This window comes from Oryza sativa, chromosome 7 (assembly GCF_034140825.1).
Source record: "Oryza sativa Japonica Group chromosome 7, ASM3414082v1".
NCBI classification, from domain to species: domain Eukaryota; kingdom Viridiplantae; phylum Streptophyta; class Magnoliopsida; order Poales; family Poaceae; genus Oryza; species Oryza sativa.
This window is the reverse complement of record NC_089041.1, coordinates 1,431,518-1,453,045: the sequence shown is the minus strand read 5'-3', so window position 1 is coordinate 1,453,045 and position 21,528 is coordinate 1,431,518. Positions and strand designations below refer to the sequence as shown.

The following is a 21,528-nucleotide window of genomic DNA, read 5'->3' as shown; positions in this document are numbered from 1 at the left end:
GCCGCAGCCCTCGGGGCCGAAACGGGAGCGGCCCGACCCCTCGGGGAGACAGTGGGAGGGGTGGCCACGTCACCCTCGGGCCCGACCCCCCCGAGGGGGTCAGGCCACGTGGGTGACCGCGGCTGCCCAAGCCTCTAGTCACGATACCCCCGGTCCCATGTCACCGACACTAACCTATGTTCGAAGCCTCACCCCTTCTAATTATTTGATATTAGGTCATTCCCTAATATTTGTGGTTTTTTTGTTAAGATCAAAATGTCATCCAAATAGTCATATACACTTTTGACAAATTTAACAGCATATGTATGAGTATCATTTCACAAATATACAAGTCTAAATTCAACACATATTGTATGTTGAAAACATAACAGATTAAACTCTAAATAGTATAAACTCCAAATAGTATAGTTGTATTTCAAGCTAGCTAGGTACTCCCTCCGTTTCGAAATGTTTGACGCCGTTGACTTTTTAGCACATGTTTGACCGTTCGTCTTATTTAAAAAATTTAAGTAATTATTAATTCTTTCATATCATTTGATTCATTGTTAAATATATTTTTATGTACGCATATAATTTTACATATTTCACAAAAGTTTTTATAATTAAAAGCTTTCGACGCCATTAATTAACAGAGAAGCTCGATCCAGCAGATGAGTTTCTCAAGCTAATATGTGGTGTGCTGAGTACTTGTTGCTTGCTGAGGTATTTATAGCAGCTAAATCATGAGAGCTAGTATAGCTTAGCTCGATTACGAGAGAGGATGGAAAGACTTTAGACTTGGTCCTGCACTGTCACGTTGCTTCTAGTAGATGTTAATTAATTCCACTAAATATAATTAAGTGGTCAATTGTCGCAAACTTGCCATGCTTGTATTCACACTGTGCCTTATAGTCTTTGGCACACAGCTGCATACTTTCTTCATCTGGGCAGGTAGTGAATGCAACTTGATGTTTATTTTTCTTGCTTATTTATGTATCCTATAGCCAATAGCTCAACATACAAAAAATAAAGGAGCTATTGGATCATTTCTATGCTTAATCACAACCATCCATTTTGTAGCTTCTTTCAAGATTAAAATTAGAGTAAATTTCACAAAACTACAGGTATTTTGCATAATTTATCACAAAACTACGGATTTAAGAGCTTGTTTCACAAAACTACAGATTTAGTGTCTTCGTTTATCAAAAAACTACAGGTATTTTGTACAATCTATCACAAAACTACAGATTTAAGAACCTGTTTCACACAAATATAGATTTAGTGTATTCGTTTATCACAGTGCTACACATTTAATGTCTTCGTTTATCACAAAACTACAGATTTAGTGTCCCCATTCTCACAAAACTACACGTTTTAACAATGCTAAAAGGTGTAGTTTTGTGAGAATGGGGACACTAGATTTGTAGTTTTGTGATAAATAAAGATATTAAACCTGTAGTTTTGTGAAACAAGTTCTTAAATCTGTAGTTTTGTGATATATTATTCAAAGTACCTGTAGTTTTGTGATAAACAAAGACATTAAATCTGTAGTTTTGTGAAACTAGTTCTAAAATATATAGTTTTGTGATAGATTGTGCAAAGTATCTGTAGTTTTATGAAATTTACTCTTAAAATTAAGATCATATATCCTATATATATATGCCCAGCTGGGGGCACAAGACATATCGTTGAGGACAGAGGCAATATTAATATTTGGCACGTTGCAATATGAACTTTCCAATGATTTTCCTGATCTTTTTCTCTCGTGTAGCCGCATTACCTAACTCACGAAGACGTACGTACGGTATTATAGTACGTACAGCATGCGAGAGAGAGGTTGGAAAGACTTTGACTTGGTCTTGTACTGTTTTATACCTCTTGTAGTTCTTAATCCTAACTACTAAATATAACTAGAGTTAATTATAAGTGGTCAATTGTAGCAAACTAGCCATATATGCATGCATGGATCCACACTACTTTAGTCTAGCTTGGCACACGTTACTTTAGTCAATTAGTCTTTAGCAACTTGATGTTTAATTTTCTGGCCTATGCATGTATCCATGTCACAATATTATCTGGAAAAAGAACATCGGGCATGTCAAGTATTGATAAATAATACTAGTAGGTAGCAAAGCATGCACAACCCTTTTACACACGAGTGTGTCCGCAAGCTAGGACAAAAATCAGGAAAATTATGTATTTTCCCATGCAGCGCGTCTAGCTCTCCGCATGGGAAAATGATCTTTTCAGGCGGACCGCCCGCGCGCCCGTCTGTGAAGATCGCTGTTGGGGTGCAAGCGAAGCCGTCGTCGTTCGTCTGGGAACTGGAAAAATATGTTTTTAAGTAGTAATAGTTATTGTAGTTACTTATGTACGGTGTTATAGTACGTACACCTCTGATCATAAAAGAATATAATAGTACTATTCGTAATTCTTTAACAGTAGTATACAAAACGTTTGTAAGTATGGTCCGTAACTTGTTTTCGCGGCATTTATTCCAACCACCTGTGACTATGTACAACCAAGGGCATGTAAAAATCAAGGATTTGCGCGGATGAATTTCGAACTGCACATAAAAGTTGATTTTCATAGACGTCTCATTTAAAGAACACACCGTGAAAATGAATTTTCAGTTTTTATTTTAAAAAACCCAAAAAAATATTTTGTATTCTTATTGCTTGTGCTTGGACTATAGGAAATGTTACAATATATGGATAGGATCGTATAGTACATCCCATGAATTTTTTTTAACACTGGTGGAGAAGGGGTTTTTACTCTCAGTTCGTAACCCCCTGTAGTCTCGGTTTTCCAACCAGGACTACAAATCTGAAACTAAAGATCGCTATCTTTAGTCCGGGTGAAAAAATTGGGAGTAAAAATCCATTTTTAGTCCCTGTTGATAACACCAACCGGGACTAAAAAGACTAATCTGGTTGCTCTTTATTATTTTATTTTCTTCATTGTTTTTAATATATATTGATTTCACCCCCATCCCGTCGCCAAAATCCCAAATCAATAATTCTCAAATTGCCTCCAAATCCACAATCGATCATCTCAAATACTCAAATACATCACAAAATCTCAAAAAAAAATTACATCACAACTTCTACAAAATTATCAAATATTCACATCACACACAAATCAAATACATCACACAACAATCTCAGATCCAATCAAATACATCATACAACAATCTTAGATTCTAAAAAAAAAAGAAAAAAATCCGCCGCCTCGCCGGCCGGCCGGCCCGCTGTGCCCCGCCGCCCTCGTGCCGGCTGCCGCCGCCTCACCGCGCGCCGCGCCAGCCGGGCCTCCGCGCCCGACCGCCCTCAGCCTGTTAGAGAGAAGAAGGAGAGGAAGATAAGGTTGTGGAGAGAAGTTAAAAGGAGAGGAGGAGATAAGGTTGAGGAGAGGAGATAAGGTTGAAGAGAGGAGGAGAGAGGAGTTAAAGGAGAGAAGGAGATACCTCGATCCGATCGCGCATGCCTCTCCGATCTCCGCGTCGATCTTTTTTCCCGGTTGGTGCTATCTTTAGTCCCGATTGGTAACACCAACCAGGAGTAAAGCATATGGGAATCTTTTTTCCCGATTGGTGTTACCAACCGGGACTAAAGATAGATTTTAGTCCGGTTGGTAACATCAACCGATACTAAAGATTGAAAAGTACCTGGAGTTTTCAAACCGGGACTAAAGATGTTTTTAATCCTGGTTTTTAATACAACCGGGACTATTGTGAAATCTGGTCGACTGACCAAAGATAATTTCTCCATCAGTGTAAGAACAATAGTATCCCATGTATAAATATGATTATTTCCATATAATATATTTATACCAGTCCGTAAGACTTCATATAATCGAATCAAATATATGCAGTAACCTTAGGTGATGAAAATCAAACACCCCTTTATTTAGTACTCCCTCCGTTCCTAAATATTTGACGCTATTAATTTTTTTAAACATGTTTAACCATTCGTTTTATTCAAAAACTTTTGTGAAATATGTAAAACTATATGTATACATAAAAGTATATTTAGTAATGAATCAAATGATAGGAAAAGAATTAACAATTACTTGATTTTTTTAATAAGATGAACGGTTAAAAATGTTTAAAAAAAGTCAACGGCATCAAATATTTAGAGACGGTGGGAGTAATTTGTAATAAAAATACACACCGGATACATATATTTGTATCTGTATAGATATACTCAATACGCTTGCATCATGATGTACTTATTCCATCCGACACACACTTATATACGCATGCAGATATGCATACATACATACGAACATACATATATAATATAGTTCGCACATATATGCGCATATATATCTATAGATCGATTACGTACAAACAATATATAAGTATAGTAGCAAAATATATATACCATAGCATATACGTAATACGTTACGTACGTATACGTATACGGTAGCTAGTACGGCCTCTGGTTTTGGACGTTGCCGGCGGGGAAGTAGGTGCAGATGAAGAAGACGCCTCGGTTGGCGTTGCAGGCGACGGCGGCGCATCCGACGGCGGTGGTGTCGCGCCACACGACCTGCGTGTAGTGGCCGCACATGGCGCCGCCGACGCAGCTGTTGCTGGCGTAGTCGTAGGAGCCCTTCTCCGCCACCCACTGGTCGACGGAGCTCGCCGCCGTCCACGCCTGCACGGAGGGGTTCCACGACAGGTTCTCGCCGTACTGATAGTTGTTGCGATCGGAGTGCCGCAGCGCGCAGTCGCCGGCGCGCTGGTTCGCGTAGCCCTGCGCGTACGCCGCCAGGTTGTCGTCCCACGACAGCGCCGGGACGCCGACGGCGCTCCGGGCGGCGTTGTGGATGTTGACGATGTCGGTCGCCGTGGTCTGGGCCTGCGCCGTCGATGTGGTGGCCAGAACCACCGCCATGGCCGCCATCACCACTGCAAAGCTCGCTCCTCTCTCCATTGCAAGCTCGCAGTTGATTTGATTGGCAGTGTACGTTCGATCGACTGCGCAATTAGAGTAGAACTAGAGCTATAGCTAGCTAGTAGAGGTGATGATTAATACATGCAATTTCGGCAGTATTTATAGACGGGCTGGCTCTCGATCGAGCCATGGACTTAATTAAGCACATGGCAAAGAAGAAACGGTAAACGTTGATACGGCGGACTGGTCCCTAATTATTAAGAGAAAGAAATGGGAGAAGAGCTGAAGAGGTGATAAGACCAGAAAGTCATGAACAAAGCACTCATGGGAAAGTGGATAATATGCGTGGCAAAACTTGTTACTACAGACCAAATTCTCTTACCCAGAATGTCTGAAAATTCTTCAAATCGGGTGCCCGCGCCTCCGCGCCGAAAAAAATGGGGCACCGCGCCTCCGTCCACCACGCGCCCCACCACACGCACTGTTGCAATAAATCTGCCACATATTACGGAAACACTCTATTAACAGGAATCCGTTTCATTTTTTTTTCACCAATAATGTTTCAACAAGTATATTCGTATTGTTACACTATGTATAGATCAAATGTTGCAGAGAATTGAAACATCCTTTCGCTATTTGCTGAAACATTATTTTTATATGCGGTGAAATAGCTTCAAAAACCGTTGTTTCATGCGCTGTAGCAAAATGTTTTATGAGGTGATTTGGTTGTATTTAAGCTTTTTAAACGATTGGACCATTTTCAATCAACGTAGTGAAACAATTCCGATCGACTGCGCAATTAGAGTACAACTAGAGCTATAGCTAGCTAGCAGAGGTGATGATTAATACATGCAATTTCAGCAGTATTTATAGACGGACTGGCTCTCGATCGAGCCATGGACTTAATTAATTAAGCACATGGCAAAGAAGAAACGGTAAACGCCGATACGGCGGACTGGTCCCTAATTATTAAGAGAAAGAGATGGGAGAAGAGGTGAGAGAAGACCTGAAAGTCATGAACAAAGCACTCATGGGAAACAAAGTGGATAATGTGGCAAAACTTGTTAGTGCCTCTGTTTCAGATTATAAGTCATTTGCTTCAAGTTTAACTAAGTTTATGAATAAAATAGTAATATTTTCAACCCAATACAAATATATTATGAAAATAAATTTAATTATCAATTTAATAAAACTAATTAATTTAGTGTTGCACATATTACTATATTTATCTACAACTTAATCAAACTTAAATTAGTTTGATTTTCACCAAAGTCAAAACGACTTATAAAACGGATGGAGTACTACAGACCAAATACTTACATGAGAAAACTCTTACCCAAAAAGTCTAAAAATAGGAGTGGGATGATGGAGAAGTTTATACTCCGTATATCTTTGGTGGAGTCGATCAGCTAGGAAAGGATGTGTCGGGTGCTGGATACTTTTGGCGCTTCCTTTGGACGCTTTTCTTGTTGTTTTGCTCTTTGTCGTTCCATAAACAGTACTATCTTCGTTTTCTCTAGTTAAAATTGTCTAAGTTTGATTAAGCTTATAGAAAAATATAATAATATTTTTAACACAAAATAAACATATTATCAAAACATATTCAATGATAGATTTAATGAACCTAATTTGGTGTTTTAGACGTTGATGAATTTTACAAATTTGTGATTGAACTCTAAAAAAATTTCTATCTTTGATCACTATTTTTTTTTCATAAAAAGTAAAGTTACACGTGCACTGGCTAGTAGATGGGTGGAACCATTCAAATTTCCAATGCATATGCGTCCATTGGAATATGGGTAACCATGCTTTCCTGCCGCGTTTTCTTCCTTTCTAGCTACCCTGTGACGTTCATCAGCAAGTACATGGCCGGATCGACTTAATTTGATCCGCTTGATTATTTTGATTAGAAATCGATTTCCCACTGACCAATTCTTACACGTACGTCTATCTAGTTGAGAAATCATAGCATGTCGATATTATTTTATCAAAATTGCGGGGAAATATTACTTTGTCTCTTATAAGGGAATATGTCCCCAAGCTTGTTGCTTAAATAATAAATGTCAATCCAAATAATAATCATATATTTTGTTGAAAAATAATTAACAATATAGATCAATATCTGGTATCACTTCACAAACTTTCACGTTTACATTTGATGTATGCATACTAGTCAAACAAACAAATTAAACTCTAAATTGTACGTATGTACTACTACCTCCGTCCTAAAATAATTGTAATTTTAGGTTGTTTGGCATATATTAAGGTTTGAGAAGAAAGACTATAATGTCCATCTTTAAAAGGTGTATAGATAAAAGTGAAAGGGTGGTTGAGGGTATAATAGGGAGAAATTTAAATGGGAAGTGATTAATGAGACAATTACTACTCTATTGTGACAACTATTTTAGGACAAATTTGAATCCTAGAAATACAATTATTATAGGACAGAGGTAGTAGCTAGTAGTTATTTTTCAAGGTATATGGTAATATCAAGCAGTAAATTAGTAATGAGCACTCTAATATTTTACCCCTCGGCCATATAGCTAAAGCTTTTTTTTTCTTAGCTATAAAATTAGGTTTTCACTTAGGCCCCGTTTAAATCTGCTTAAAAGGATGGATTAAATTTTGGATTAAAGTGGCATACTTTTCAAACTAATAAACGGTGTGTTTCGTGCGAAAACTTTATATATGAAAGTTCTTCTAAAATATCAGATTAATCCATTTTTCAAGTTTGTAATAATTAAAACTTAATTATTACAAACTTGAATACCATCCATTTTATAGCTACTATTCATCATTATACCTCCATATACTTTCTTTAGCTGGGCAGGTGATTCAACTTGATGTTTAATTTTTTTTCTGGCATATATATCGATATCACACTATCTGGAAAAAAAAATCTGGCATGCCAAGTATTGATGATAATAATGGGTAGCAAAGCACACCCCTTTCTTACACATGATTCCACTAGGAAAAAAATCAACCAACCTATGTACGTAAATTTATTGAAGTTAGTGGTATATTTATATAGTATACCTCCAATCATAAGTTAAAAGAATATAATGTTGTTCAGGACTTCTTAAGATCAAAATATCATCCAAATAGTCATACACTTTTGAAAAATTTAACAATATATGTATGATATCACTTCACAGAGATATACAAGTCTAAATTCATCGCATATTGTATGTTGAAACATAATAGGTAGATTAAACTCCAAATAGTGTAGTTGTATTTCAAGCTAGCTAGGTGTATGTTAACGGTTTTGCTAGAGTAGTGTCAACAGAAATTAGAGGAGGAAGCTTTCAAATTTTCAACCGCCACCGGATATGCATCAAAGATTCGTAACATGAGAGGAGAAAAATCGTGTGTTTTTTCTCTGTGCGCGTGGTATGAATTAATCTCGAGACGCTCGACTTGAACGATAGCTATGCTAACCACTTGTACCTATGCGCTTTTATGATAGGTATATACTAGTATAAGTTATAATGTAATTACATTATAATTATACTATTGTTACATTTGAAAATTTTTCACTAAAAAACTTTTTAATGGTATATAAGTACTCCCATATGTTAATATCATCAAATAATAAATTCATTTCCACATGTCGTAGCTCAAGAGAGTGGTATATATCAAAATGAATTTTTCAACTTTTGATATTTGTAAAGCCCCTGCGAACAAAATGGGATTATCCTCAGGCAGATCCTTAAGAGTCCGCCTATGATAATGTTTATTTGGTAAGCCTTTTCCCCATTTTCACATACGGTTTAAATATCTAACCCTATGTATATGACGACGTTTCTTGATACATTAATTATTGCATAGCTAGTGATCGAGGTCGAGAATAAAATCCATACAAAAGTACTCCCTCTGTTTCATAACGTAATTAAGACTTTTTAGTATTCTCCATATTCATATAGATATGTCTAGATTTATTAACATCTATATGAATTAATGTGAGTAATGCCAGAAAGTTTTATATATTATAAAACAGAGGAAGTAGTAGAAAGGAATTTCAACATAACAAATCCTTTATTTATCATGTACTCCTTAAGTACGAATAACGTACTGTATTCTGTATGTTTTACATATAGATATCTGATGCGCGCCTAACGTACATGCATCTACTCCAGTATTAATTCTACTAGCTAGTACGGGCGCTCGTTGGGGACGTTGCCGGGCGGGAAATAGTTGCAGCTGATGAGGACATCGCCGTTGTTGCAGACGGCGCGGCCGCAGCCGATCGACGTCGTGCTCCGCCACACGATCTGCGTGTAGTGGCCGCAGTCGAGCAGCGCCCCTTTGGTGCAGGTGTTGCTGCTGTACACGTAGGACGCCTTCTCCTCCATCCACAAGCCAACCGCGTCCGCCGCCGACCACGCCTTCCCGGCGGGGCCCCAGTAGAGGTTCTCGCCGTAGCCGCTGCCCGACGTGTGCCGGAGATCGCACGCGCCGCCGGCGGCGGCGCTCGCCACCACGCTCTCCGCGAACGCCTCCAGGGTCGCGTTCCACGCCACGTCGGGGAGGTCCACGCCCTCGCCGCGCCGGGCGGCGTTGTGGGCGTCGAGGAAGTCCTGCGGCGAGCTCTGCGCCGCCGCCGTTCCGGCCTCCATGGCGAGCGTCGCCGCCGCCAGTAGCACCAGGACAAAGCCTACTTTCCGCGCCATTATTGCAGATCGATCCAATGCAGAAGAGTTTCTCAAGGTAGCTAAAGCGATTGTGCTGTGCTAGCTGATCGATATGTGTTGCTCGCTGATCAGGTATTTATAGTCGTTATATCACAAGTAGCTCATCTATTAGCTCGAAGATTGCATGCAATACCATGGCTAATTAATTGCACTGTTTGTATTTGGCACGTGGCCCAAATGAACTTTCCAATTAATTTCCACATCTTTTTCAAGTAGCACGTACGTACGATATTCGATGCTACTAATTACTCCATCCGTCCCATAATATAAGAGATTTTGAGTTTTTGTTTACACTGTTTGACTACTCGTCTTATTTAAAAAAATTTAGAATTATTTTTTTACTTACTTTATTATCCAAAGTACTTTAAACATAACTTTTCGTTTTTTATATTTGCACAAATTTTTTGAATAAGACGAGTGGTGAAACGGTGCAAGAAAAACTCAAAATCCTATATATTATGGGACGAAGGGAGTATATATCTAGATTATGCTTATGTTAAACTTGATCATATTATAGTAGTATAATCCTGTCCGTACGTTTTACAACGTACGCGCAGCATGCGAGCGAGCTAGGGAGGTTGAAAAGACTTTAGACTTGGTCTTGCAGTGTCACGTTGCTTCTAGTAGTTTTTCCTTCCACCAATTGTATGTGGTCAATTAATTGTAGCAAACTGGCCATATGCATGGATCCACACTAGTTTAATATTATCTCCCACGTTACCTGGATATACTTTCCTTAGCAGCTGGGACAGGTGAACCAACTTGTTTAATTATTCTCTGTCATATATATCTTTTTTTAAAAAACTTCTGTCATATATATACCAAGTTTTAGTGAAACTAGTTTTGCATATACACCAAACTAGTTTCGTTAAAACTAAACTTTAATCTATTTTGATAATTTGTCTGTTATGTATTGAATTTTTTTCTATATTTTTATATAAACGTAGTCAAAATTAAAAGAAATTTGACTAGAATCAAAACGACTTGTAATATAAAACGCAGGGGATAGCTAGCTATGCTAGAGACAAATAAATCTTCATAATATTGCTAGCTTGCTCTCCCTCTAGATCTGGCAAAGGGAGGGCACCACGGCCAGGCCGCGCCATGCGACCGAGCCGCCGCCTCCTACCTCTAGCACCTCCGCCAAACCGCTGAGAGAGAGGGGGGGGGGGGAGGGAGAGCTGAGAGAGCGGTGTGAGAGACGAGGAGATAAGATCGAGGAAGAGGAGGTGTTGGCCTTATCACCTCGTGGGTTGTGGGGCCGGCCAACTATCTGCCTGAGGACCGGCTCGGTTTGATTTTTAGGTGCCGGTTCTTGACTATGAACTGGCATCTATTCTTTTTACCACAAAGATGCCGGGTAGCGCCCGTTCCGTCGTGGCGCCTAGCGGGAAAATTATCTCCTAAAAACCCTAATTGCGAAAGTTGTTTCTTTGATTGTTGTCTAGTGCCCGTGCCATCTCATGATCTCAATCCCCGCTCTATCGTCGAGTTCAATTCCGAATCCAATCCCTCCAAATCAAATTCCTCCGCAAAAGTCCATTTTGCCTCCCCCAGGGTCGATGGGCCGATTTTCCCTCGGCCCATCTTCCCCTCTCCCCCGGCCCATCTTCCCCTCTCCCCCGGCCCATCTCCATCTCTCCCCCGGCCCCCTCTCTCCCGGGCGCTCTCTCTCTCTCTCTCTCCTTTCCTCCGCTCCGCCCGCGCGCCGCGCGCGCGTGCGCGAGGGTCGTGCCGAGCGCCCCTCCCCCTCCGCTCTGCCCGCGCGCGTGAGCCGCCCGCGCCGAGCAGAGTCTTCCCTCTCTGCTCCCTCGCTGCCGCTTCCCGCGCGCCGTGTTCGCGTGCGCGCGCCCGCGTGGTTTCCCGCCCGAGCCGCGTCGTCTGCGCCGTCCGCGTCGCCCGGTCCCGCTGCCCAGCCGCGCCGCCCGTTGCTTCCCGCGCGCGCGTGCCGAGTGGCCGACCGCCTGGTCGCCGCCGCCGTCACCCTCTGCCGCGCCAGCCCGCGCCTGTCGCCCGTGTCGTCGCACCGCTCCAAACCATCCCACCGTCATCGCCGTCGTCACCGCCCGGCCCCCGCCACTCCGCGCACAAGCCGCCAAGGAAAGGAGGCCGCGCCCCTCCTCTCTCTGCCGCGTCGCCCCCGCTCCCCTCCCCCTTTTTCCCGAATCGGCAAAGGGGCAAGCCCCCTTTCTCCCCCTCCTTTTCCTCTTTTCCTCCTCTTTTTCCCCTCTCGCCGGCGTCACCTCCTGTCGCCGCTTTGGACGCTAGCCGGAGCGCCAGCTCGCCGGCTTGACCGCCCATGTCGGTTCCCCTCTCTCAAACCGACATTGCCGCCCATTTAAACCCGTCTTCCCCCTCCCTTCCTTTCCTCTCCCATTCGCCTCCTCACCGTTGCCGCCGCTCCCGTGCTCTGCCTCGCCTCCGCCGTCCATCGCCAAGCGCCGGTAGAGCCGGTGCGTTCGTGGACGCGGAAGGGGACTCCGGGCGCGCCCTCTTCTTCCTCTTCCTCGGTCCGAGGCCGGAGAGATCACTCCCGCGCCGTCGGCCTCTCGTCACTGCGCCCCGTCCCGCACGGTAGTGTCTCTCTCCGTTCTTCCTCCTCGCTCCATCTCCTTCCCCTAGCTTTCGGTAGTAGCTTGAGTAGACTCCCCGTAGTTAGCCGGCGCCGCCCCGACCGTTGCCGTCGCTCACCGTGTGCTCGCCGCCGTCTCCGCCCGAGCTCCGTAGCACCCGCTCGTCGCCGGCCTCGCTCGGCGTAGTTCCGCCTAATCCGACGCTAGCGTCGAGTTCCCGAAGCCGCGTAGATGCTCTCACCGCCGGGAATCGGCCTCTCGTGACCTCGTTGCCGTTTTCCTCCTCTCCCGCCGCCGGTTGCCGCCGCCGCAATCCGCCGCCGTCGAGCAACCTCCGGCGAATCCGAGCCGTTGGCTCGTCTCCCCTCGTCCCGTGCAACCGCCCGGTGTGCTCGCTTTTGCCTGTATCACCGTGGTTCGCTCCGCCGCTCGCCGCCGCCACCCGCCGTCCATTCGCGGCCGGGTCGTCGTCTACCTCCCACCAGCCCACGTGGCCGCCACGTAGGCGCCACGTCGGCGCCAGCTCAGCCTAGACCGGATCGAGCCGACCCCGGTCAGTCCCTCCCCGTGCGCGCGTTCCACCGCGAGCCGTGAGGCTGCGCGTGGGCCCGCCGCACCTGCGTCCACCGCAGACCGCGCGCATGCACCGCGTCCCTTCCCCGCCCGCGCGTGTGCGTCGCGTGCTCTCTCCGCACGGTGAGCCGAGCCGCTGACAAGCAGGTCCCACCCGGGACCGCGCGGGGTGAGCCCGGTCCACCGGCTCTCTCTCTCCTCCCTCCCGCGCGCGCGCGAGTTTGGGCCGCCTTGGGCCGGCCGGCCCATTTAGCTCGGCCGGACCGCTCCATTTCTCTTGGGCCGCGCCCTAGCCGTCCGAGAAAAGTCTATATTCCCTCCCTCCCTTCTTTTCTTTTTCTTTTCCAAAAAGGATTTAATTAAATCCTTTTCCTTTAGATAAAAAATTCAATAATCTTAGAAATTCAATATCTTCCCAACCGTAAATCCGTTTGACTCCGTTCAACTTCCAAAATTCCTCACATCTCGAGATCTAATCTCGAGATCTATCTAATAGGGCTTAATTTTCGCCGTTTGTTGAGTTGTTCCGTTTCGCGTGTAGTTCCGGAGCCCGAAGACCCGCAGTGCGAGGATTTCGAGGATCAAGCTCCAGATCTCGAGCAAGGCAAGCCACCTTTGAACATCTTGAGCCTATATTTGAAATTTAATTATGTTGCTTGCAAAATATTATGCATTGATAGGATCGCACTTAATCTGTTTGTCCCGTCTGCAAGGCAGATTGGCGGACCTACCTAATTTGTCGCATTTGATCCTTCCTTTGTTAATTGCTATACCATGTCCCCTTGTAACCACCCAGTTGCGCCTTGATACTCGTGCACTCTGTGCAAGTATCGACGGTCGCCCTCAAACTTAAAATCTGAGTAACAACTTGGGTAAAACTGGAGTTTTACAAAAGACTTGGAAAACCCGACACCTGGGTCGGTGCTTGCGAACTAAATGAATTTCCAAAACCGCGGACCGGGGAACGTACCGGGTGTACGGTTTCCCGCTCTTGCACTTAAGGACCGTTTCCTTGGAAATTTCATCCGAACATAAGACAAGTACGACCACATGGGTGGAATGGGACGCCCCTGGCTGAGTAAATTGCTAATCGGGGGAGCCTTGATGCCGAGAGACATGTGGATTCGCCGGGGTGGTGTCGGGGAGGACCCCTGGGTTTCCTGGCACAGTATGGTCTGGGACCTAACCTGTTGTTGGTCTGGGACCCCTCTCGTCGGCATATGGTAAACCTGTGTCGGCTTTCGAAATGCCTTGTCATGAAAGCTTGGAGGTCTCCCGACGTGGCTGATCCCCACGGGCTGGATGATCCGGGTTAGTAATGTCATGTGGGTAAAGTGTACCCCCTCTGCAGAGGTCATTAAACTGTTCGAACACCCGTGCCCACGGTCATGGGCGGATGTGAGGTGATTCCTAGCGTAGTTTTGTTTGACTACTGCTTGTGAAATTGTTGTTGTGAAAAGGGGTTCGATGTTTGAAAAATCTGCAGCTGATGGGATCAGCTAGGCCCGGGTGGCCGTTTGAAAAGTTGTTGGCCCGGGTGGCCGTTTGAAAAGCTGTTGGCCGGGTGCCAACCGTGTTGCAATCCTAAAGATTGATACATTGCACATACTCCGACCGGACGAGATGCACTGTCTCATTCGTGTCGTTTGAGAAGCACTTAGTTGTTTTCAGAAAAGAGTTCAAATAAAATCAATTGCAAAAACAGCAGCCTTCCCTTGAAGCCTGCATTAAACACTTATTTCCCCTGGCTTGCTGAGTACTCCCGTACTCACCCTTGCTCTATATAAATAATCCCCCCCAGTTGCTGAAGAAGATGAAGTGGATCCTGCTGATGAGGAGTTCTTCTAGGAGCAAGTCGGCTACGATGAGTTTTAGGGTTTCGGCCTAGTTCCCAAGTCGCGCCTGTGTTGATTGGTCCAAGTCCTGGCTTCCGTTTTCCTTTTGTAATGCAGTTGTAAGCTCGGGATCTGTCCGCAGCCCAACATGACTGTACCTCTACTCTATAATAAAGAGACCTCTGTTGCTGTGATATTCTGTCTCCCTGTGATACCAGCACTGTTTCCTGGGACTGGTATCGATTAACAGGTTAAATTGGAGCGTCACGGGCTAGTTCCGGTCGGGACTAGTTCGGGGCGTGACAAGAGATGGTATCAGAGCACAGGCTTGGCCCTAGGGCGAAACCCGACGCTTAGGACGACCCTAAGGATACTAAGTTCAAAACTACTTGCGAAAAGCTAAGGTTTCTTTTGTTTTCTTTATTTTCAATAGTTTGTTTCTAAAATGGTTACTGATCTTCTCCCTCTTTCAAAATTGTAGATGGCAGTGAACGCCAGCTTCAGTTCCCACGGTTTTGGTGAGGGTCACCACGTCGCCCAGCTTCGTGACCTCGCCCGTTTCCTTGGCTTCTCATGTCCCGAGTACACGGGGTACTCCGTGGACCGTGTTCCCCCTCACTGTGAGCTCTCGGTGTACCTTTACCCCCGTGGAGGTATACACGGAGCTGGCCTTTGCCCCCACCACTTCACTGTGGCCAGGCCCACTCTCCAGATCGCGTACCAGGACCTCTCCTGGACTGCGCTTCGTCGCCTGGCCCACGACTACAGCCACCGTCTCGGAGGTTCCGCCTTCCGGCAGCTTCCACACCTTCCCTCTGGCCACTCAGACGCCAGGTACCCTTGTCCGTACAGCGAGTCTCAGCCAGTGCTGACTCGCATGGTCGAGCTTTCGGAGGCTCAGGCCACTCAGCACGACCTACTCCTTGAGGCTTACCGCTCCCTTGCCCGCCGCTACGCCGCTTTGGAGGCCCGTCTGGCCGAGGAGGGTGTCACCTCAGTTGACACTATCTCTTGGGACTCAGGCCGCCTCTGCCACGCCAGCCACCTGTCCTCCCACAGCTCCCGCGGCTCTGCCCGCACTCCCAGTGGCCCGCGCTCCCCCAGCTCGCGTGCGCCGTACTCACCAGTGTACTCCCCCTACCCACACCCAGTTAGCCCTTCCTACACCCCCGGACACACCCCAGTTGCTTCCTCCCGCCGTGGCCCACGCTTTATCCGCACCGCGCGGAAGCGTGTTGTTGGTTCTTCCACCGTGTTCCGTTTCCACTACCCAGCTCCCCCACCGCCAGCGGCCCGTGCTGCTGCCGGCCCTCGACAGGTTCCGCCGGTCCCTTCGCGTCAGCCGATCGACGTTTCTTCGACTGAGGAGCCGACTACAGGAGGCAGCCAGGCCGACGAGGAGTAGAGGAGGCAGTCTTCAGCAGCCGTCCGTGTGATAGGCCCTTTTGTTCCGCCGCCAACTCTTTTGGAGTCGTGGCGAGGTAGTGCGTGCGTGTGTTTGTTGTGGGTGTTGTTTGGTAGTCTGGTTCTCCTAGGTGGTGTGCGCACAGTCAAGCTCGGCGTAGCTCTGTGACTTGTCCACACCCGTTGTATCAGGTGTTTTTATGATTTGAAAAATCCAGTTTATGCCTAGTGTGTGCTATCTGAGTTGCTATTTGCTTTGCTCCTTGCCCTCCTAAGTGCTTATCTGACTCTTACCCCGCCCTCTTCTGGGAGTTTAGATGGCTAGCCGTCCCCGCCGTGCAGCTCGTGCACCAGCCCGCTTTGGTTTTGAGGATGGTAGAGTTGAGCCAGAAGAAAATCATGAATCAGCTAATGAGCAGTCTCACCACAGCAACCGTTCGCATCGTACTGTTTCCCGCAACACAGAGGTTGAGCAACCCCGCCGCAGCAGCCGCTCGCATCGCACAGTTTCCCGTGATGCAGAGATGGAACAGTCTCACCGCTCTCACCGCACTGCCAGTCACAATTCTGGAGAAGAACGCCTCCCTTCCCCACCTCATGTGGAAACCAACATGCAACACTTAATGGCAGTTCAGACACAAATCTTGCAAGGACTAACCACAGCCATAGCCAGTTTTCAGCATAATGCGCATGGAAATGGCCATCCTCACATGGGCAACAACAGATCCAAGCTGACAGACTTTCTGAGGTCTCGTCCGCCAGAGTTCTCTCAGACCGTCGAGCCCGTCGAGGCTGACGATTGGTTGAAAGATGTTGATAGAAAACTCAACTTAGTGCAGTGTACTCCTGTTGAGAAGATGCTCTACGCCTTTCACCAACTAAGAGGACCTGCCGCAGATTGGTGGGAGAATTACTGCAATGCACACCCTGAACCCACTAACATTGCTTGGGATGAGTTCGCTACGGCTTTCCGTGCAGCTCATGTGCCTGAAAGCACTATTGACATGAAGAAAGAAGAATTCAACAGACTTAAGCAAGGCAACAGCAGTGTCAATGAGTACCTAAGTCAGTTCAACAAGTTGGCTCGGTACGCCCCTGAGGAAGTAGACACAGATAAGAAGAAGATCAGGAAATTCTTGAAGGGAATCGCAGTTGGAATGAGACTCCAGTTGCTTGCTCATGACTTCCCCACTTTTCAACATATGATCAACAAGGCACTTCTGCTTGAGGATGCCAGAAAAGAGGCTACCGAAGAATACAAGAAACGCAAGTCTAACCATCAGGGAAATTCTTCCCGAGGCACACCTCGCCCTCGCTATGGTCAACCCATGCAATACCACCAGTCGGTCACCCAGGCTAACCGCCAGCCAGGCTACACCCCTCGCCCTCAGATGAACCGTCCGGCACCTCCGCCACAGCAGTGTGCCCCTAGTGGCAACACTGCGCCAAACAGTGTTACCTCTTTCAAGTCACCACAGGGACCGTCAGCAGTTCAGTGTTTCCGGTGCAACCAGATGGGTCACTATGCTAGACAGTGCCCTCAGAATCCTACCAACACCAACTCAGGGCATGCTAATGGCAGCACCGCCAGAACTCCTACTCCAGCGGCAGCTCAGTCTCGTCCTAGCTCTCAGGCAAGTAGACAAGGTTCTCGTGCTTCCAACCACTTTGGTCGAGGCCGTGTGAATCACATTCAAGCTGAAACCGCTCAGGATGCTCCAGACGCTGTGATGGGTATGTTCTCTGTCGACTCCGTACCCGCAATAGTTCTGTTCGATTCGGGAGCTTCCCATTCTTTCATATCGCAAGCTTTTGTGAAAAGAAATGGTTGGAAAACCCAAAAATTGCGTGTACCAATGATAGTACATTCCCCTGGGAGGAATATAAGGGCAACTCAAATATGCCCGGAAGTTAACCTTAGAATTGAGGAAGTTGACTTCCTAGCCAAACCGATAGTCCTAGACTCGCAAAGCTTGGACATCATTCTAGGGATGGATTGGTTGGCTAAGCACAAAGGACAGATAGATTGTGCCGAAAAGTCCATCACCTTGCAAGGACCTGCAGGAAAGCAAGTCCGCTTTACCCCTAACACCCCTACCGCAAGTCGGTCTATCCTAACCTGTTTACAAGTCACCTCCTTGGAGTCGGTGCCCATAGTCTATGAATATCCCGACGTATTTCTGGAAGAATTAACAAGAATGCCACCAGACCGAGAGATCGAGTTCGCCATAGAACTGGCACCAGGCACAGCTCCAATTGCAAAAAGACCCTACCGAATGGCAGCTAATGAGTTAGCAGAAGTTAAAAGACAAATCGAAGAGTTGGAGAGTAAAGGTTATGTGCGACCTAGCTCATCCCCTTGGGGAGCCCCAGTACTTCTGGTTAAGAAAAAGGATGGCTCTGAGAGAATGGTAATCGACTATAGAGCCCTGAATGAAGTAACTATAAAGAACAAGTACCCGTTGCCACGGATTGACGATTTATTCGATCAACTTAAAGGAGCAAGAGTCTTCTCAAAAATTGACTTGAGGTCAGGTTACCATCAACTGAAAATCAGATCTGAAGATATTCCGAAGACCGCTTTCTCAACGCGTTATGGTCTATATGAGTTCACAGTTATGTCCTTCGGACTCACCAATGCTCCAGCATTCTTCATGAACTTAATGAGCAAAATCTTCATGGAATACCTGGACCAGTTTGTCGTGGTATTCATCGATGACATTCTGATATACTCTAAGAACGAGGAAGAACATGCTGAACACCTGAGGTTGATAATGGAAAAGCTCAGGGACCATCAACTATTCGCAAAATTCTCGAAATGCGAATTCTGGTTAGACCGAGTAGCATTTCTTGGACACGTGATCTCCCCCAACGGTGTTGAAGTAGATCCCAGCAAGGTTGAAGCTGTACTTGCTTGGAACCCGCCCAAGAATGTGTCAGAGATTCGCAGTTTCCTTGGCTTAGCTGGATATTATCGAAGATTCATTGAAGGATTCTCTAAGCTAGCCAGACCTATGACCGAGCTGTTAAAGAAGGAAAAGAAATTTCAATGGTCTGCAGCCTGTGAAGACAGCTTTCAAGAAATGAAGAAAAGGTTGACCACTGCCCCAGTTCTCACCTTGCCAGATATCCGAAAAGATTTCGAGATCTTCTGTGATGCATCAAGACAAGGCTTAGGATGTGTCGTAATGCAGGAACGAAAGGTTGTGGCCTATGCATCCAGGCAGCTCAGGCCTCATGAAGTCAATTATCCCACCCATGATCTTGAGTTGGCAGCCGTGGTTCATGCTCTTAAGATCTGGAGGCATTATTTAATCGGGAACAGATGTGAAGTATACACCGATCACAAAAGTCTTAAGTATATTTTCACACAGACCGAGTTAAATATGAGACAGAGAAGATGGTTGGAACTAATTAAGGATTACGATCTTGGAATCCACTATCATCCTGGTAAAGCCAACGTGGTCGCTGATGCGCTAAGTCGCAAGGCCTATTGCAATGTAGCTCAAATACGGCCTGACCAAGATCACTTGTGCAGAGAATTAGAGAAGTTAAGGCTGACCGTGGTACAGTCAGGTGTCCCTGCCAGCTTGACAGTACAGCCTACCCTAGAGTCGCAAATCCGGGAAGCTCAGAAAGACGACGAAGGGATAAAAGAGTTGATAAAAAGAATACAGGAGAAGAAAGACACCAATTTCTCCATAGACGATCAAGGCACAGTTTGGTGCGGTCCACGCATCTGTGTACCGGCCAAGAAGGAGTTAAGAGATCTCATCCTAAAGGAAGCTCATGAGTCCGCCTACTCCATTCACCCAGGAAGTACGAAGATGTACCAAGATATCAAGGCATACTTCTGGTGGGCCGGAATGAAGCGAGATGTCGCGGAATACGTAGCCTTGTGTGACATTTGCCAAAGAGTCAAGGCAGAGCATCAGAGGCCAGCTGGTCTGCTGCAACCCCTACCGATTCCCGAGTGGAAATGGGAAGAGATCGGAATGGATTTCATCACCGGTTTGCCAAGAACCCCCAACGGGTACGACTCCATTTGGGTAATCGTGGACCGACTCACGAAATCAGCTCATTTCGTGCCAGTGAAAACCACCTATGATGGAAAGAAACTAGCAGAACTCTACATGACCCATGTCGTATGTAGATTTGGCTGTCCCAAGAAAATTGTGTCAGATCGAGGCACTCAGTTCACCTCAAGGTTCTGGAAGCAGTTGCATGAAGCTCTCGGAACTGATCTAAATTTTAGTACGGCCTACCATCCGCAGACCGATGGTCAGACAGAAAGGGTAAACCAAATCCTAGAAGACATGCTACGTGCGTGTGCCCTGGATTTCGAAGGCACTTGGGATCGTTGTTTGCCGTATGCTGAGTTCTCATACAACAACAGCTATTAGGCCAGCATTCAGATGTCGCCGAACGAGGCAATGTTCGGAAGAAAGTGCCGCACTCCCTTATGCTGGAATGAGGTGGGCGAAGCGCTGATATTCGGTCCTGACATACTCAAGTCAGCAGAAGTACAAGTTAAGCTGATACGAGAACGTTTGAAGACAGCACAGAACCGTCAGAAGAATTACGCTGACAATCGAAGGCATGACCTTGAGTTCGAAAAAGGAGATCATGTATACCTGCGGGTATCACCCCTCCGTGGTATGAGGAGGTTTGGGATGTCCGGCAAGTTAGCACCCCGCTACATCGGCCCCTACCTCATAACCGCCAGACGTGGCGAAGTGGCTTATCAGCTTGAGTTACCTGAAGGTCTCGCAGATGTGCACAACGTGTTCCACGTATCCCAGCTAAAGAAATGTCTTCGAGTTCCAGAAGAGCAAGTCCCCCTGGGTAATATCGAGCTGGAAAAGAATCTGACGTACAAGGAAAGACCGATCAAGGTTCTTGAAGAGGCAAAACGTCAGACTCGAAGGAAGACCATCAAGTTCTACAAGGTCCAATGGAGCAATCATTCTGAAGATGAGGCAACCTGGGAGCGAGAAGATCTTCTCCGCGCCGAGTTCCCGGAGCTGCTCCCTTAGGTGCTGAATCTCGGGGTCGAGATTCTTGTTAGGGGAGTTGGTCTGTAGCGCCCGTTCCGTCGTGGCGCCTAGCGGGAAAATTATCTCCTAAAAACCCTAATTGCGAAAGTTGTTTCTTTGATTGTTGTCTAGTGCCCGTGCCATCTCATGATCTCAATCCCCGCTCTATCGTCGAGTTCAATTCCGAATCCAATCCCTCCAAATCAAATTCCTCCGTAAAAGTCCATTTTGCCTCCCCCAGGGTCGATGGGCCGATTTTCCCTCGGCCCATCTTCCCCTCTCCCCCGGCCCATCTTCCCCTCTCCCCCGGCCCATCTCCATCTCTCCCCCGGCCCCCTCTCTCCCGGGCGCTCTCTCTCTCTCTCTCTCCTTTCCTCCGCTCCGCCCGCGCGCCGCGCGCGCGTGCGCGAGGGTCGTGCCGAGCGCCCCTCCCCCTCCGCTCTGCCTGCGCGCGTGAGCCGCCCGCGCCGAGCCGAGTCTTCCCTCTCTGCTCCCTCGCTGCCGCTTCCCGCGCGCCGTGTTCACGTGCGCGCACC

General features: G+C 46.6%; 2 protein-coding genes across 2 annotated transcripts; both read right to left on the bottom strand.

The window, feature by feature from the left end:
* Positions 1–4,155: 4,155 nt before the first annotated feature.
* On the bottom strand, positions 4,156–5,034 carry LOC4342314 (pathogenesis-related protein PRB1-3). The gene has a single exon (XM_015790173.3). It carries the CDS (start codon positions 4,917–4,919, stop codon positions 4,410–4,412), a length of 510 nt encoding a protein of 169 aa, XP_015645659.1. The 5' UTR covers positions 4,920–5,034; the 3' UTR covers positions 4,156–4,409.
* A 3,862-nt stretch (positions 5,035–8,896) lies between these two features.
* Positions 8,897–9,619, bottom strand: LOC4342313 (pathogenesis-related protein PRB1-2). Its single transcript, XM_015790662.3, has one exon. It carries the CDS (start codon positions 9,548–9,550, stop codon positions 9,032–9,034), a length of 519 nt encoding a protein of 172 aa, XP_015646148.1. The 5' UTR covers positions 9,551–9,619; the 3' UTR covers positions 8,897–9,031.
* Between the last annotated feature and the right edge of the window lie 11,909 nt (positions 9,620–21,528).

What these genes read in the sequence shown, in the direction of transcription:
- LOC4342313 (XM_015790662.3), bottom strand. Translation starts at nt 9,550, where the DNA reads ATGGCGCGGAAAGTAGGCTTTGTCCTGGTGCTACTGGCGGCGGCGACG.
- LOC4342314 (XM_015790173.3), bottom strand. Translation starts at nt 4,919, where the DNA reads ATGGAGAGAGGAGCGAGCTTTGCAGTGGTGATGGCGGCCATGGCGGTG.